General features: G+C 42.3%; 1 protein-coding gene and 1 long non-coding RNA gene across 6 annotated transcripts in view; both read left to right on the top strand.

The window, feature by feature from the left end:
• scn8aa (sodium channel, voltage gated, type VIII, alpha subunit a) overlaps positions 1 to 18,370 on the top strand; it is a 55,415-nt gene extending 37,045 nt beyond the window's left edge. For all 5 annotated transcript variants that reach the window (XM_022205220.2, XM_022205224.2, XM_022205222.2 and 2 more), the window contains 8 exons: positions 482 to 655; positions 6,043 to 6,165; positions 10,789 to 11,073; positions 11,474 to 11,527; positions 12,140 to 12,277; positions 12,379 to 12,483; positions 12,579 to 12,849; positions 12,948 to 18,370. In XM_022205220.2, the coding sequence (XP_022060912.1) occupies positions 482 to 655; positions 6,043 to 6,165; positions 10,789 to 11,073; positions 11,474 to 11,527; positions 12,140 to 12,277; positions 12,379 to 12,483; positions 12,579 to 12,849; positions 12,948 to 14,107 (2,310 nt within the window). In that variant the 3' untranslated portion in view covers positions 14,108 to 18,370. The remainder of the gene's footprint in view (positions 1 to 481; positions 656 to 6,042; positions 6,166 to 10,788; positions 11,074 to 11,473; positions 11,528 to 12,139; positions 12,278 to 12,378; positions 12,484 to 12,578; positions 12,850 to 12,947) is intronic.
• LOC127534314 (uncharacterized) lies at positions 662 to 6,036 on the top strand. The gene is made up of 3 exons (XR_007942374.1): positions 662 to 4,052; positions 5,437 to 5,524; positions 5,753 to 6,036. It is a non-coding gene; the product is annotated as an uncharacterized LOC127534314 (long non-coding RNA).
• Positions 18,371 to 18,612: the final 242 nt, after the last annotated feature.

Raw genomic sequence — 18,612 nt, 5'->3', positions numbered from 1 at the left:
GAGTGAAAGCTGAAAATCAAACGATTAGCTCCATTTTTACAGTTTGTAGCACTGATAAATGGTGGGATTTGGGCGATTTACTAAAAATAACATCCTTTTCAAACCTGCCGGTTAAGAATAAATGTTCTTCACAGGCTCTGGTGTTTCTGTGGCAGTGAGGAAGTAAAACAAGTGAAGCAGTGGAGCAGTCGGTTGGGTTGAGAGAAGGGCCAGAAGGGGGGGGTTTGTGATTAATGGATCGTACCATATATCAAAGAAGGGATCTATTTCTGCGAGTGGACGGCTACCAAAAAGACTGTTGCAGATCTATATTACTCGAGGAGTTGTTTGAATATTTCATCCAGAACAGATTTTTTTTCTCATCATATAGATCACTGTTACTAAGCAACTGTGTACAGGGCCGTAGCGCTGTAATCATAAATCAGGATGTGTAGTATTTCTGCCGCTGTCGCTGCTGTAACTGATGTATGTTTCTCTGCAGGCCTTTGAGGATGTTTACATCGAGCAGAGGAAGACCATCCGGATCATTCTGGAGTACGCCGACAGGGTTTTCACCTACATCTTCATCCTGGAGATGTTGCTGAAGTGGGTCGCCTACGGTTTCGTCAAGTATTTCACCAACGCCTGGTGTTGGCTGGACTTCTTCATTGTGGATGTAAGTCTACTTCCTGTTTCCTCCATCATGTGCAGATTAGAGTAGTTCCTCAGCCACACCCTGGTCAGCAGCAGCACACATAAACAGCACAGCTAAAGCTAATGTCTGTTAACAGTTAAGTCATCTTTTACTAGATTGTTAGAATATATACTATAGCACATGATTTTTTTATTATTGTGTTTAAGTGTTGTCTGCTGGGTGTGGTTAGGCTTGAAAGGTCAGGTTGTTAATTGAATATCTGCTTCATGGCTTGCATTAGGTGAGAGGGGGAAAAAAATCTGTTATTCTCTCATGCAGTAAGGACAGTGTTTTACAAGATTATCACTATAGTCTGTCCACACACACCTCGGTCACCTTTTACAACTCCATCAAGCAGTAATCTGAATATTTCACTTGGCTTATCACTCTGAGATGCTTGAATATGTACAATAAATATACATATACAAATAGTTTTTCTGTTTCCCTGCCAAAAAAAACAGTGTTTTAAGACAAAATTAACAGCCAGAATGGTGTGATTCCACACTGAACATGCAGCTATTGAAGCTCAGATTTCGACACAAATTCTAGTCGCTCAATCATCATATTCAAGTCGTGCTCAGAGCAACAGGACGTGTCAATGATGTGTTTCTGTAAAGCTGTCTTTGCCTGTGTTTCTGACCTGTAAGATGTTTGATATGTGCCTCTGTCCTTTCTCTCTGTGTACTGCTCTGTTCCTCGTGTCAGTCAAGACTGAAAGTCCAGAACAGGGATTCTTTCCTCTATTCTCTGGCAGCTCCACACACAACCACCATGTCATCTTATATTGTTCAATTTGACACGACACAGCTATGACAGATTCTAATGTGGGGAGGAAACTAGGGGGTCATTTCGACTGCAAACTGCCTTAAATATTTGGATTTTGCCTACATGCTAAAAATGTGATTAATCTGCACTGAGTGTCAGAAATGGATAGAATAAGAATTTCCCTGACTTCTGACTTTCTCCTTGAACTAACCACCTCTCCGCAGTGTCCACCACCTCAGCCAATACCTGTGAATGGACTCCCATCAATGGCCAGAGGTTGCCATGTTGATTCACTATAACTCCTGTTATTCAGATCCCTGCTGCAAACACACACACACACACACACACACACACACACACACACACACACACACACACACACACACACACACACACACACACACACACACACACACACACGCAATTACACCCTACAGATGATGTACACTAAGCTTTAACAACTCTGCATTCTACATCCATTCATTTATAGATTTTAGAGTTTAACCCTCTGAACTTTCAATTTTATTAAATAGTTTATATAATATTTAGAAGAATCTTTCTGTAAAAATGCCATGTGGTGTTTGGTTACAGGCGGCCATGTTGATTTTAGGCCTGAAAACAGCAAAAACATCAACTATGATACAAAAAGTCCCACAATTATATATTGATCCATTTACACTTTTGATTGATGCTAGAGGTACGGACCCGTACCCGGGTACGGATATAGGGCATATATGACATATACATTGCCATTGTTTCATGCCGTGATTTTGTTTGTATGTATACAGCTGTTATATAACTTTAACCATGACATAGATCTACTGAAATACATCTTATACTCTATTATAAACCTTTCTACACTGCGGCGATCTCATTCATCTTTATTACTTTTTAAATAACTGGCCAAAGACAGCGGGTGTAACTATAGTGAATGCAGTAGAGACACATGTATATAGAGCACAAGCCAGTTCATATCGACATGGAAGTCCTGTTTGCCGTGAAAATGGACACTTGATAGGGGGCACTGGGGTATTTCAGGCAGCGAGAATTAAAGAAGCAAATGGAAAGTGCCGTATCCGTAGGCCATAGGCTAGGCGTACGGGTCCGTATCTGTAGACACTACGTACACTTTTTTACTTCTTTCCATACTTGTCTAGTCTCTCCTGTGTAAGCCCTGCCAGCAGTTCAGCTGAAAACTCCTTGATTTATTGTCACATGACTGTTGGTTGTAGCTGAATCGATTTCACTGTTGAGCCGAGAACCGCGTAATTTTTTGTTTTCTGCAGAATCTGTTTATAGCTAGCGATCTATTTCTTTTTCCATTTTTAAATGAGACATGCAGAATATAGTAATTTTGCTAAAAAACAAAAAACTGTTTAAGCTTAGATATAGTTGATTTTCTCTGTGGAACTGCATGTTGCACAGTGGTGAATATAGTGCAATTTTTATCTGTTTTGCAGTTTTTGGTTCCGATACAAGACACTTTTTAAAAAAAAATAACCTGGTTTTCACACCCACTGGTGGATTTTGGGGTTCAGAGGGTTAAAATCCCACTTGAATACACAACAACTGGCTAAATGAACAACCACATGCATTTTTACTGCACGCTTTCACATGCAGCACACACAGACCTGACGATCAGACCACACTGTGCTGATTCTGGTTGCTGCCCCTGTAGCCTCCCTCCCTGTAGGTGTGCTGTCCACTCGGGGCAGCTGTGAACATGTTACAGAGAATGACGTCCCTCCTCCTTTCTTTCCCCGTCCTCCTTCCATCCCCTCTTGGAAGTGTAACCTCAGGAATGTGGTGATATTGTGCTGAGATGTAATGATGGTGGGTGACAGGCAGTCGGCGGTAAGTTTTGGTCTTCACTAGAGCTCCCCCTCTTAAAAAAAAAAAAAAAAAACCTTGTGCCTGAAGAGTCTGGGCTGTGTTGTGGCCTGACTGTGCCTCTGCTGTCCTGTGTTGTTGGGTGAAACCTCTGCCATGGACTCAGAAAGGGGGGGGCACCATCATTAGACCGGCCTGTAACTCTCTCTGGGTGTGGATGTGCCTGATTCTTTCAGTGTGTTCCTCCTCATCTCCCCCGTTATTGTATCTTTCTGTTTTTTCATTTGATTTGTGTTTTCCTGATTTTCATTATGAGATGCTTTTTGTATTTTATTACATGTTTTGTTATGTCAGGCGGCAGGAAATACAATGTTAGAGAGTTACATAGCAGCAGCAGCAGGATCTCTGCAAAACTCAACTAGATATTTGCAAAGCAGAGAAGTCTATTTTGCTTGCACTGTAGGAATATGAATCCTTATCAAATGATCGATTCTGAGGTGCGTGAGGCTGCTAGGTGTCATACTCCATTCATCTTTGTTTTTCACTCAGGCTATGATCATTGTTTTGTTGTGTTTTTCCCTTTGTTTTTTTAGTTTGTTTTATTTCTGTTTGGTTTGTGCTGTCGTCATCATGGGATCACAGCCCCAGATGTCATTGGCCTTGCCTTGCAGAGCTCTGTGAGAAGGACGTTGAGACACTGAGGCCGCTACCGCACAGCTGGCCCGGCTGGGGGGCCGGAGGCCAGGCTCCCCAAAGGGGGGCCCTCCAAGGGGTCGGGCTGAAGGTGACAATTACCCCAAACACTGTAGTGTAGATGAAGGCAAAATCTTTATTTTACTGTCTCCCCATCAGAGTAGCTGCTAACAGGGCAAGGATTTAAAAAGGTTTGTGCCAAAGAGTAAGTGCATGATCTCAATAAATGCCCCATCCAGGACAAACTAGATTTGATGTTTGAACATTTACAGTAAGGAATTCATGCCGACACCTTTCCTGCCGTTCTTTTAAATGGTTTAGATGCTTTATCTCCTGTAGTCTGTGCTGATTATGGCATCAGTCAAAATGAAGATTTTGCCTGTTACAAACCTCCCTCCGTGATTTTGGTAAGCTTTGGATGTTGTGTACTTCCTGCGGTGAGTTTGACCGGTTGGTGTCGGTGGCTGGTTGGAGGTGCGTTCACATGTGTTTACTGTTGATATTTTTCCTTATTTGTAAGGAACTGGAACTCCCCCTGTTTCAGTCCTACCAGCATCCAGACCAAGAACAGAAAATAAAAGCCTTTCTGAGGATTCAATCGGCAACAACAATGTAGAAAATCTGTAACAAACAAACACATCTCCGCTTGCCAAAATGTCAAGAATTTGAGCCTAATTCTTAAACAGCTGTCTACATCTGCATTTTGCTTCTTGAAGGATCTGCATTCAGCCAAAGAATCCGTCTTCTCAGTGCTTCCCGGTGCTGCTGACTCCCTCTAACGGCTGCTTAGGACACTTGAGGTGACTCCATCAATGCCAAGTCAATCCTGCACTTCTTACCACTCCTCAAAGAACATTAGTGCAGCTTATTGACCACACTTCCCACTGTCCATTTCCTCCTTGGTACACAATGCAACTGTTTAAGTGTTCGGCTACGTGGCCCACAGCTATAACCACAATTACCCAAACTGTATCTCAAGCCACTTTGCCTAATTTTCTCATCGATTTATCACTGCAATAACGGCTCCGTGCATTTATTATGTGAAGGTGAGTGGATGTGTGCACACTTTTGCAAAGTAATGAGTGTGTTTAGTGAATGTTTGAACAAATGATAAGACACTAGGAAGTGCTCTTTGGCTGCAGAAATCCTTTGGTGGCTGCTGGCGGACGTGAGGAGGGGCGGCACCAGTTCCTTTGAGGTTGTGTGCTGTTATCGTTTACCATTGTTAACTGTGTGTAACTCGACTGTACTCTGTGTATTTTTGTCCTTTCAGTGCCATCCAGTGCTAATAACTATATCCGGTGTGCCCTTTAACCTTCCATCCCTGTTTCTTGTGTGTGGTTCATGTGACTGTGGCTCTCCTATTTGAATCTAAATGCTGTGTTGACGAGTTGATTTGATGTCTGAGAAAGAGAAAACAAAAAAACTGGCAAAATGACACATTTGTACATGTTTACTTGTATTCTTTCTCTTAGGTTCCGTTAGTTTGTCTGTCTTAAATTATATGGGATTTTATGCCTCAGCCCGAGAGCGACATGGAGAGACAATGTTAGAGGGGCAAGGGTAAGGCTCTCAAGTCTGTTGGGTTTTTGTCAGCTTCTACAGGGTAACCTCTCTCCTTCCCTCCTCCCCCAAATCCTCTTCCTCTGTCCTTCCAGTCCCTTCGCCTGTATCTTTACTAAATCATGTAGCACTCTTTTCTGCCTAATTTACCCTCTATTTGAGTCTTATGTCTCTATCTCCTCTCTCTCTCTCTCTCTCTCTCTCTCTCAACCACAAATTTCTTTGCAGGTACAAAGGACTTTTCACATCTCGTCAACTGCCCCAAAATAACAGACAAACAACCCCTATGGCCTACTGCTACTAAAAATACTACGCACATAAAACCTATACTAAACATTGACCTTCTCTCTCAGTGTATATACATGTATAAATGCAATATTATACATGCATATACATGCATAGATTTATGTGTGTATGTCAAGCAACTCTCCGCCTATACCAGGGCCGTCTCTCTTCCTTAGTGAATATTCTCACTTCTAACAGTTTGGAACCTCTTTTGCTTCTCTGTTTTTGTGTAGGTGTCTATAGTCAGCCTTGTAGCTAATGCGCTGGGCTACTCCGATCTAGGGCCCATTAAATCACTCAGGACACTAAGGGCCTTGAGACCCCTCAGAGCCTTGTCACGTTTTGAAGGGATGAGGGTAAGATCCAAAGCTAAGCAGCTGATCCTTCCGCATGCCCATTCAACAGTTTAAAGCATGCTAGAACTGATCTAAAAATAAACTACGAGGACAAAAAAAAACTCCAAAATATTGGGGGATTGTTTTTGTTTTTTAAAAACCAGGAAGTGAAAGCAAAAAAAGTCACCTTTCCATGCGCAATCCTGTACCATGCCTTTGTTAGAGCGAAAGAATAAGTCATGATGCAGCTGGGAGACTGAGTAAAGTAACAGTAAAGTTGTATTGCCAGCAGAATCACAGACATTTCAATTGAACCTGCTTAAAGAAACCAAAAAAATAAAATTGGTCTGATTGATAGTAAAAAAAAAAAAAAAAATGACCCAAAGAGCAACAGAAATATTTTTTCACAAAGCTGCCTCATCACATAAGTGACAAACTACAAGTTCTGATGACTTCATTCTCCTTTGTTTCTTCCTGATTGGCCAAAGTGAATGTGAAATTGGTCAAAGCTAACCAAACCTACATGCCATCTCATAGAGCATTCAAGTCAACTATTAGCTGTTCATTTGGCCTGATTCTCAACCACTGCTTTCAATTGAGAACCCCTTCCCTTCCCCTTCCCCTTTCCTCCTCCACATGCCCCTTTTCCTGCTCCCATAACCTCCCCCCTCCCTCCCTCCCCAGCTCACACCATCCCTCAATGCATCTGGCATCGAGAACAACCAGCAGGAACCAGGGAGCTGCAGGACACCAAAAACAAACAACTGCCTAACCAGTCACACCAAAACTCTGCATGCAGGGCTGCTGCCAAGCAACCGCTCAGAGGAATCTGTCCTATTTGTACGAGAAGACTCGCTGCGACAGTAAACCTTTGTAACCCGATTGGTCGAGTCTGTGACTGGTGGTAGCGATAGGTTGCACCTGGTTGTTGTCATCCGTAGTCCCTTCTGTCTCTTTCTCTGTCTGACTCTCCTGATCTCATCCTCCTTTACCTCTCGCTCTCCTTGGACTGGTTGCCTTGTCTTCTAGTTCCTCACCTCAGACCCTCCCCACCTCTTCCTCTTCCTCCTCCTCCTCCTCAGCCCCACATATGCAGCACTGTGCAGCACCCACCCTTCCTACCTGTCCTTTCTCCTCCGCACTCTCCCCCTTTTGTCCCTCCACTATTCACTCCACCTCGTACCGGTTCGGCTGGGCCGGACCGCTGGAGGGTCACCACACTCTCTCCTGCTTGTCCAGGATCTTTCTGCATCAGGGACTGAGACAGAAACCACACACTCACGGTGTTGTGGCTTTGGGAGGAAAGTATTTGTTAAACTTCTGCCAGTGTCAGCAGTGTTTGGATTTGTAGCACTTGACTAGCTGATCTGCTAACAGTCCATTCTGGTGGCAGGTTAATTAATGCAAAAAATTTCACAACGTATCAAACGCAGTGTAATCAGTTTTATTGCTTTCCTTTGGGAATGCAGGCAGAAGCTTAGCAAATATGCTAGGCTGCCATTTCACACAAGGCATTACTGCTGTCATGTCATGGCACCGCATACTGTAGCAGCATACAGCAGACCCCGGCTTCCTGTTGCCTTCCACTCCCACTGGACGTGAAACTGGGAGGCAACAATGGGCCCAGTTAAACTCTGACTTGGAGTTCTGGGTGGGTGGTGCCCCGTAGGTTCACTTAGCACCGCAGCGTTCGGACAACACTCTCAACCCTAGACAGAAAATATGTCGCCCCCTTTTTTTTTTTTTTTTTTTTTTTTTTTTTTTAGTACGTCCCAAAAATGACAGACCAGCAGGAGAAGAGGGCCTGTGTAATCATTCAGAGGGTGGATTAATTGTAAATGAATCAAGTCATCAAATTTGACTCACAGTGAAGTCTCATTCATACTAGATATCCAGCGACTAAAATGTGATGCCGTTGCACATGAGCAGACATCAGCGCTTTTAGGCCCTGGATAGGCTTTATGGATGTTCTCATGAACGTGTTAGTTTGGGGCTAGACCTGTCAATAAGATGTTGTCATTTTTGGGGTTGGAAATCATGGCACATTTGCTTTTAATAAAGTGTATTAATGCCAATACCAATGCCCCTATGAATGAGCTCATTCACTGGGTGTATGTGGTAAGAGAGGCGAGGGTGGCCCAGTAACGCAGAGGGAAACAAACTGAGGAATTTGATCCTGCTGTATCAATTTCTGACTATAATGTCTATTTTCATCAATTGAGTTACCTTTTTGTTTGGACTGGAAATGGAAAATTTGAGGTCAAAGCAATAAATAAATGAATAGGGAAGTAGCTGAATGGAGAGATGACACCATATGAAAGAGATTCTGGAGAGTTAGAATGATGAGAACTTGATTGCATCCTCGCTGGTTGAGTCTTACAGCACGACACATCGCAAAGTCCCAACGCGACTCAACAGCGCCGGGCGAGCAGTGCAGCTTCGATTGGACACATTGCACTGCTTAACATGCAATGATTACAGGCTGTTCTGACTTTATACTTTGCTCTCTCTTTCTCTTAATGCTGCTTTGTAACCTCAGTCGTAGTGTTTTTGAGCAATGCATTGTACAGGAATGGCACCATCTCTGGCCAGTTTCAGTAAATCCCCTTTTTTTTCCTGACGAACCTGCTGAAGTTTAACTAAAAGAATTTGAAATGATAATAATCTGGCAATTTGAGCTTTAACAGCCATTGAAGGCTGTAATCATGAACATTACGGGGCCTTTGGATGTAACCTCTGAACCCCGGTTGGTTTAATCACCTGTAACACATATCACAGCTACTTTTACAAGTGTCGGTGTCAGTCACATTGTGCTGTAGATGTTTATCAGACACCCACACGGACCATGTAAATATCAGAATGGCTCGTCAGACGCACAAGCAAGCAAAGCTTCAGCCATGATCTCTTTAGCCGCTATCTCTCTATCCACACATTTCTCTATTTATTTATGTATTGATTTGAGCGGTTCTTGAGATTGCACAATGCCATGTAACACGCATGTATTTATAACTGCCGATGCACATTATGCATTTTTGAAAGCCATTTTCCCTCTTTCTGAGAATGCTTTCCACACAGCATGGCCTAATTCTTTTTTTTTCTTTTTTCTTTTTTAAACCACTGAATTTTTGAAAGCGGTTAAATTGTTACCTCAGATCAAGCAAAGAGTCATTCTCTCAGCAAGTACACCGGCGCCACTGTGGGAGACTTCAAAATGTGATTTTTGCTCAATCAGATATAAAATGTCACCCAAAAGCAATCTTGCATTCGACACAATGCTTCACCAGCGTGTCCTTTGCACCCCACACGTGAAATTTCCGATGCCACGTTCACCACGAGGCGGCCTGTGAAGGTCGTGTACACGCTGAGAGAATCCTGCTCTAGAGCTCCTCCCTGTCTGTTTGTAACGAGGAGGGAATATGGCTCCACAAAACGAGTCTGCCAAAGACATGCATGCTCAGCTGTCTGCCTGAGAGCTGCTGGTCGGCCTGCCTAACACTGGTAGTGAGCGGTTCACTATGTGCTGAGCTTATTACTGGCAATGATAAATATATGGGGAATCAGATTTGGATCGCTAGACAGGAATAGATTTTGGGGTGGTGGTGGGAGTTATTCTTTAGTTTTTATTTATTTTTTTACTGCTATAATGTTATATTGTTTGACTTGGGCTAGTTATGGATAAAGAGTCAGCTATATTAGAAATATTGACTGTCTAAGGTTGGGGTGGGAAGAGCGGACACTTCATAGTGGTATGGCAAACACTTGTGACTAATTTTTACTGAAATATGTAGAAATGCATTTTTGTCTAGGTTCTAAGACCAAATATTATATACAGTATATCTCACAAATTTATTCTTGTTGTTATTGATGGTTTATCGGATATTTTTGGATTTATATATTTGGATATTACTCTAAATATTATGTAAATTTGAAGGACATTTCAGGGACATCTGGCAATTTTTGAAACAGACAAAGCATTAGGAAACAACCAGTGTGTCTGTGTGTGTATGTGTCACGAAAACATTTGGAAAAAATAAATAATAGTACACTGAATCTGCTACAAGAATTGCATGAACTTGATTTATGATTTATTATAGTGAATGTAGTGCACATTTAAAACATAAAATAACAGTCAGTGCTGTTTGAAAGTGGATGCAGTTATCAAAAACATGATCATGCTTCATATAAAAAGCATTAATTGTACATTTTACATCATAAACATGTGCTTCCTGTAGATTTTAACTAGGTGTTTGCCTTTAAGCACGTGTTTTTGTGTGTGTGTGTGTGTGTGAGTGCGTGAGAGTCCCTTAAGCAGTCCTAGCTTCATGCCTCGACAGATCAAAGAACATCTCAGAGTCACATCAGTGCTGCTCTAATTAGACTGGGACTGATGCAGCTCTCCTTCCCATTAAGTGCCCACACTTCTACGTGCACATCGCAGTGGTGTGCGGCGCTTATTTTCAGCTACATGGAGCCATAGTAGGATTAAACTGCTGTTCCTAACACTCCCCGTAACAAAGGGGCCGAGCAGCATCTTTAAGTGTAACGCCATAACAGTATGTAGTGTCTTGTCGGAGGGCTTTAATGAGCTGCGTCCACTTCGTGGTTCTCACACTGTCATATCCTGTCTTCCCTGGTCTGGTCTAGGTCGTAGTCAACGCCTTGGTGGGTGCCATCCCTTCCATTATGAATGTGTTGCTGGTTTGCCTCATCTTTTGGCTGATTTTCAGTATCATGGGGGTCAACTTGTTTGCGGGCAAGTACTACTACTGTTTCAATGAGACGTCAGAGGAATACTTCCCCGTCGACGTGGTCAACAACAAGACTCAGTGTCAGGAACTAATAAGCGCAAACTTTACCGAGGTCAGGTGGAAGAACGTCAAGATCAACTTTGACAATGTGGGCGCCGGCTACCTCGCCTTGCTGCAAGTGGTGAGAGCGCCGCTCCCGATCTCCCCTCGTCTGGCTCCATTTCTTGTTTCACGCTAACTTGGTTTCCTTTCTCATTTTCCTATGCATTTCTTTTTTGTTCATGTTTGCTTTTCTGTTTGTGCTTCACCTGAAGGTCTGTTGCGGCTTCAAACTCCATTTGCTTTTTGCTCTCACAGTGCTGTGATGATGCCTATTGTTCATATTAGTATGTTTCTCCATGCACTTTTCTTCACCCGCTTGTTTCTTTCCATGCACAAGCTGTGCCACAGGACATGCATCAGTTTCGGTTTGAGTTTGACTTTTTGAAGCTTGCCATAATTTCAATTTAGAATTTTCTTTGCATTTTTCTGTTAATTTTTACTTCCGATCAACAAATCTAATCCCGTCTCTTTGTCGAAAGGCCACGTTCAAAGGCTGGATGGACATTATGTACGCAGCTGTGGATTCCAGAGAGGTATATTCATGGCTACATTAATAAATATTATCTCTCACTGTGTGCCGACTGTGACCAACTGGTCTTAACGAAATGGTTTTGGGAAATATTCTTAATGTCAGACTTAGACAAGCAAGTTAAATGCCAAAATAATTTAGATCTACATGAATATTGGACTTACTTCATTGCTGCATCCTTTTGTCATGCAACCTGTGGATGCTCTTGTATAATCTAGCAGCACATAACCTCCTTTAAAATAACAAATTTTCTCATTTTTGTATATAATCAACAAATATATGTTAATTAGTTACATTTAGATGTGGTAGCAGGCCGATTTTGTTACCTTTGGACTGAGTCACGCTCGCCGTTTCCCCGTTTCCAGTCTTTATGCTAAGCTAAGTTAGCCAGCTGCAGGTGGTAGCTACATATTTACTACACAGATATAAGAATGGTATATTTTTTCATCTAGCTCTTGGCAAGACAGTAAATAAGCATATAATCCTTTAGATTGTGTGAACATTCCCTTGAAATATGAATTATTGCTCTGTGTATTCTGTTTAGATTCTAATCAAATGATTTCTCGAGGTTTTAATAAAGGTTGAATGAATGAAAAACGTTGTTCCTCCCTCCAAGGTGGAAGACCAGCCCGACTATGAAGTCAACATCTACATGTACATCTACTTTGTGGTCTTCATCATCTTTGGCTCCTTCTTCACCCTCAACCTCTTCATTGGTGTGATCATTGACAATTTCAACCAGCAGAAGAAAAAGATAAGAGCTGTTCTGTCTCCTAATTTTCTGTTTTGCTCTACGAGTTTTCTGGTTAAAGTGTTAGAATATGATTATAACCAAACTGTTGCTTATCCCTTTACTTTGGAGGTCAAGATATCTTCATGACAGAAGAACAGAAAAAGTATTACAATGCCATGAAAAAACTGGGCTCCAAAAAGCCACAAAAGCCTATTCCTCGACCACAGGTATGGTTACTAGTGTTTAGATTCATAAACGCGTGAGGCTGTTGGGTTGAAATGTCAGTAAATCTCATCACTCTGTGTGTTCTCTCACCACATAGAACAAAATCCAGGGTATGGTGTTCGATTTTGTGACGCAGCAGGTCTTTGACATCTCCATCATGATATTAATCTGCCTCAACATGGTCACCATGATGGTGGAAACAGACGACCAGTCAAATGAAACGGAGGTTGTCCTCTACTGGGTCAACTTCATCTTTATCGTAGTCTTCACCACAGAGTTCTTGCTGAAGCTCTTTGCACTTCGCCACTATTACTTCACCAACGGCTGGAATATCTTCGACGTGGTTGTGGTCATCTTGTCTATCGTTGGTGAGTGACTCGGGGAAGTGGAAGACATGGAGCACTAAGCGAGTGACCTGAGAATCCGTTTTATTGTGATTATAATCTTTTCTTTTCCTTTCCCTTAGGTATGTTCCTGGCTGATCTCATTGAGAAGTACTTCGTGTCACCAACCTTGTTCAGGGTGATCAGATTGGCTCGTATTGGCCGCATCCTTCGTCTGATCAAAGGAGCTAAAGGCATCCGGACTTTGCTCTTCGCTCTGATGATGTCACTGCCAGCTCTGTTCAATATCGGCCTCCTGCTCTTCCTGGTCATGTTCATCTTCTCCATCTTTGGCATGTCCAACTTTGGCTACGTAAAACATGGAGCGGGTATCGATGATCTGTACAACTTCGAGACATTTGGCAACAGCATGATCATCCTCTTCATGATCACCACGTCGGCTGGCTGGGACGGCTTGCTTCTGCCGATCCTCAACTACCCACCAGACTGCGATCCCAACCTAGAGAATCCTGGCACTTCGGTGAAGGGCGACTGCGGTAACCCTTCAGTGGGAATCTTCTTTTTTGTCATGTACATCATCATTTCTTTCCTAATTGTGGTTAACATGTACATTGCCATTATCCTGGAGAACTTCAGCGTGGCCACGGAGGAAAGCGCCGATCCACTCAGCGAGGACGACTTCGAGACCTTCTACGAGATCTGGGAGAAGTTTGACCCCACTGCCTCTCAGTTCATCACGTTTGCCAAGCTGTCTGACTTTGCCGATGCATTGGAGCACCCGCTCCGTGTGCCAAAGCCCAACACTATAGAACTAATTGCCATGGACATGCCCATGGTGAGTGGCGATCGCATTCACTGCCTGGACATCCTGTTTGCCTTCACGAAGCGCGTGCTGGGTGACAGTGGTGAGTTGGACATGCTGAGGCAGCAGATGGAGGAGCGTTTTGTCGCAGCCAACCCCTCCAAGGTGTCGTATGAACCCATCACCACCACCCTCCGCCGCAAACAGGAGGATGTCTCTGCCAGAATTATCCAGAACGCCTACCGCGCTCACCTCATCAGGCGAGGCATCATCTTCAAACGCCACACTTTCACTAACAATAAGCTCGAGAACGGCGGGACCAACCAAGAGAAGAAGGAGAGCACACCATCCACTGCCTCTCTCCCTTCTTACGATAGCGTGACCAAACCCGACAAGGAGAAGCAGGATGAAAACAAGGAGGAGTGGGCCAGGAAAGAGAAGGACAAAAACCAAAAAGATGAGTGGGAATCCAAGTGTTAGGATTCAGTGACTCTGAAAAATCCAATAAAACACAGCGAGATGAGACTCTGAGCCCAAACCCAACAAATGTAGAAAAAGATCATTTGCAAGTAAGAAAAAAACAAAAACAAAAACACACAAAAAAATGTTTACATACTCAAATACTACTGAGGCAATGTGGTTTCCTATGTCGTCAAAGACAGCTGAACCAAACACAATCAGTTTACCGTGGAACTTTTGCTGCATAGAGACCGAGTTCATAGAAATGAGGAATAAATACAAAATGAAAAACAGTGACTCACCGTGTGCTGGCCAATGGCACACGCTTCTTTGGGGACCAACTGCCAAGGCACAGAAATCTCTGCTAGATGATTGGAGAATTGCGAAATCCCTGCCACCACCGAGTGTGGAAACCCCCGCAGCAAAGCGCCACTGCTGCGGGACTGGATCATACAGATCCCAGTAGAACTGTATTAGCAGTCTAAACGGGGCCTGTACCACTGAGTTTACCATCTTTGTGAAGAAGAAAACAATAATCAACCGAGCAAGTTTAGCGATGAAGGAAACACTAGCGAGGGAAGGGGAAACCCAGAAGTGTAGACAAAGATTTTTTTTGTTTGTTTGTGCTGAGTATACTTGCATCTTTACATTATTTGAGCAGCAAAAAAAGGTAACATTTAGCCCATGTCACTGGTCTTTTCATCTCCTCTTTGTTATACTGACATTGAAAAAGACATTTTCTACATGGGCTTTCACACTGACCGGATAGGGGTCATTAGTCATTGTTTTGACTTGGGCTGAAGGAGACTTGCTCAGACCGAGTTCCAGATAAATAATAATTATTGTGCTCGTTCAATGCATAGAAATGACTTGCATGAAGGCATGTTTTGATCAGGAATCATGCATGAGTAATCATAGTCCACAAGACACTAATTCTCAGACCACTGCAGTGGCTTGACTATAAGTTTGAGGGTGTCCACTGAGGAAATTACAAGACCTATAAATGGAAAATGAAGATTTTGGATAATGATATATAGAATATTGGGGGAATGATATCCGTACGATCCTGCCCTTCACTAGTTTTCCTTTTTGTAGCGACGGATCTTTTAATTCAGCCCCTAATTGAAACTTCAGGTGAATGACAGATGTAAGCACTCAGAAGCAAAGTCTCAGTCGGATCAGCCAACAACACAAAATAGTGAAAGGGTTTTTTTTTTTGCTGCTCTGAATGTTAATAGCATAGAAAGAGTGTGGAGTGTATGAGTTTTAGGAAGCAGAATATCCTCCTGTTGAGGATGCACAGATTTGGAGGGCCATGCCAGTAGTCCTGAACCAAATCTGGGGCTTACATCTCTTTGTTTACTTACATCCATCCTACAGTCACCTTTCTTACCTACCTGTGGTCCCTGTTACGGCAACGAGAGCAGGTGAAGTTTCACGCCAAGGAATCCATATCTGGCACCAGTAAGGGTCCGTTGTTCTCAAGTGTCAACAGGTATGCCCTCTACTGCTGTAGTTCCTGCAGAGGGGACACAAATATGAACTTAATTTTCTTTTCTTTTTTTTCTTTTTAGTGTTTTGTTTTGGGCTAGTGGAAGAACTGAAAACCGTGTTCAGGTGAATACTTTAGGCAGTACTTTTACTGATTTGTTTCACTGAAGTTCCTCTTTTGTACTTGGACAGGTCCACATCAGAATTTTCCAGTGAGGGATGTCTTAGGCCGTGCTTTTCAGACAATTTTGAGTAGCCAGCTTTAGGAAAAAGCCTTGAAGTCCTTCTCTGATGTCCTTGTGATGCAATCATACTCACAAAAGGCTTTGATCAGTGAGAGTGACACTGACCATCTAACACAGCAGAGTTAGCAGAGGATTATCACAAGGACATGCCTTGTCGTGCCTAGCGTGTATGGAAGGTGGATGGCCATGAAGGGCTCGGTGTTTGGACTGTAGAATCAAATGGTTTCTGTCTGGTATTTCAGGGAGGTGGATGGCTGATAAATTACACAGAGTAAATGTGGACCAATAAAATAGGTAGAGAACCTCCCTTCAGAGTTTTCGACTGACTGCCATGAGAATAAGAGAGAAAGAGCAAGAGCAGAAGAAGAAGAAGTAGTGCTTTGGTCTGAGTCAGAGTGCTGAAAGTCCCATGTTTGTCAGTGTATCATTGTGCTTTTGTGGGACCTCTTAAAACACTGTGTGGTGTTGGACCCAGGCTCGCACCATCTTTTCACATACCTGCAGGCTTTCAGATGCTATCACCTGCTTCAAAAGTAAATTAGATGGAGGAAGAAACGCTAACACTTGCGGAGTAAAAACATCAGCAGGCCTCACAACGACGCAGCTATGTTGTATAATAAGCTTTGTGGGTGTTTTTCATATTTTAAAAAAAATTGAGGCTTTGTCAAGTGGTAGACAAGACACAACTGCCTCCATCGGTGTCCTGCCATTTCTTTTCTACACAGGAGTGATGGTCCTATTTCTAAGTGGATGACTGGACATAAATCCAGCCTCCATCGTCACACCACTGATGCCATTTGGTGTGCTTAAACACTGCCTGTACCAGAATCCCCTGTACAACAACAACTGAGGTCTGTTTACAATATGAGGTCTCTTGAATCAGTTTGGCTGCTGCACACTGAAACCAAATACATTCCCAATGAGAACCACAGGAGGAGCGAGTTACGTCATCCAATATTCCCATGTTCATCTTGGATGTAATGTTTTAGAATGATACATTCACACTTGAAAAGTTTAAAAAAAACAAAAACAAAAAAAAAACAAAGCAAAAAAGACAAAAAGAAAACACAAAAACATATATATGTACAGTGCAGGCTATGATGTAAATGGCACAATCGCTGAAAAAGAACGAACTTTTTGAGAGAAACTATAAATATTGTATTATATTCTTTTATTTTATTGGCATGCTTTGTTGTGTTTTTTGTAAATATGGAATTTTAAAAATGTTACTACTAATAATCAAAAAATGAATAATAACAATAATATAGAATGGCTTCCAGCTATGCCCTTTGTCACATTTGTTACCTTTTGGATTTTTTGAGACACTTTTCACTTTGTTGACGGAAATTGAATGAAATATAGATATTATATAATACAAAAGAATATATACATGTATACATATATGTCTATATGTATATACGTAAAACAGAAGAACACTGTTTGTCACATTTGATTTATGTGCAACACGTTCAGTGGATGTCTAAAACTGGTTGTTTCCAGCACCCTTCTATGTTGGGGAATAGCTCATGTGCGATGTCACTGGATGTAGCCTGATCATGATGAAAGGAATAATGTTACCAGCACATTTCTCACTTAACTGTCATATCTGTCACCTTCAGAGTATACAGGACACAGTCACAGACACAAGCACTCAAAAGGTGACTCTCCTCACTGCCCACCAACTTTTACCGGTGATCTCTTCCCGAAGGACATCAGCTGGCGTGACTGACCGCCTCATGCACCCCCGAATCGGACTCTTCCCCCCCTCTCTCATGCCCCAACACATCAGTGCCATTACAGCTCAACACACACAAACAACCATGTACTTGCTTCTCATCCTCACGTTTCTTTCGTTAACTGGTTTGTTTCTAGTGTTCCACTCAATGGCATGTGCCTTTTTTCTGCTTTTTCTGCGAATTTGGATGTCAATGCCACACTGAAAAACAAACGAAAAAAACAAACAAAAAAAGTAAAGAAAAAAAAAGGAACTGAAAAATGTAAAAAAAAAAAAAATACATGTTTCCAAACTGTGGAGGGTGAGGGGGTTTGGGGGGGGTGAGCACAACATTAATCAGGGATGTGGAGTCAAATACTGCCAGAGGATCATCCAGACACCCCACGTCATCTTAATATTCAACAGTGTGTGATGTTAACAGAAAAACAGCTAACTCAAAAATGTCCTGTTCTTAGTGCTATGTGTGTCACCCACTTGGCTTGTGAAAAAGCAGCTTGCCTTCTATATTTTTTGGTTTTATTTCTTCTATATTTCTGTTTCCATCTGAAATTTATTTTTGTATCAATATTTGATTATAGGACTCATTCTTTTTTTAGCATGGTTTATTATGGGCGTTTTTTCTTTTTTGCTGAAAAATTAAAAAGTGCTTTTCAAACTGTTGTTATCATTTGACACCGTGATAAAAGAGGATATACAGTACAATATGATGGTGTGTTGCACAACCACTTGGACTCTTGGTAAGAATATATGAAAGATTGTCTTCATTTGAGCACGAACCTTTTTATTACCAATAAAGCAGCCTTCCAGTTACAACTCGTGTGCTGTTTTCTTTGCTTTTAAATGCCACATTTAGTGCTTTTTAAAAATGAGATTGAAAGCAATTTTAACCTGGCCTGATTTCTTTCTTCAGGCTCATTTCCTCATGGTGTCCACTTTAAGTAGTGGTCACCATTTTGTGTGCTTGAGTTTACTTTTGTGGTGCGGTATATGGATGCCGGAGGATTACAAAACATCCTGTGAAATGGAGCAGAGTGGTAACAGGGTCCTGAAAGGCT

Source organism: Acanthochromis polyacanthus, chromosome 6 (genome assembly GCF_021347895.1).
Source record: "Acanthochromis polyacanthus isolate Apoly-LR-REF ecotype Palm Island chromosome 6, KAUST_Apoly_ChrSc, whole genome shotgun sequence".
Taxonomy (NCBI): Eukaryota; Metazoa; Chordata; class Actinopteri; family Pomacentridae; genus Acanthochromis; species Acanthochromis polyacanthus.
The sequence above is the reverse complement of the archived record's forward strand: the minus strand, read 5'-3'. Positions and strand labels throughout refer to the sequence as shown.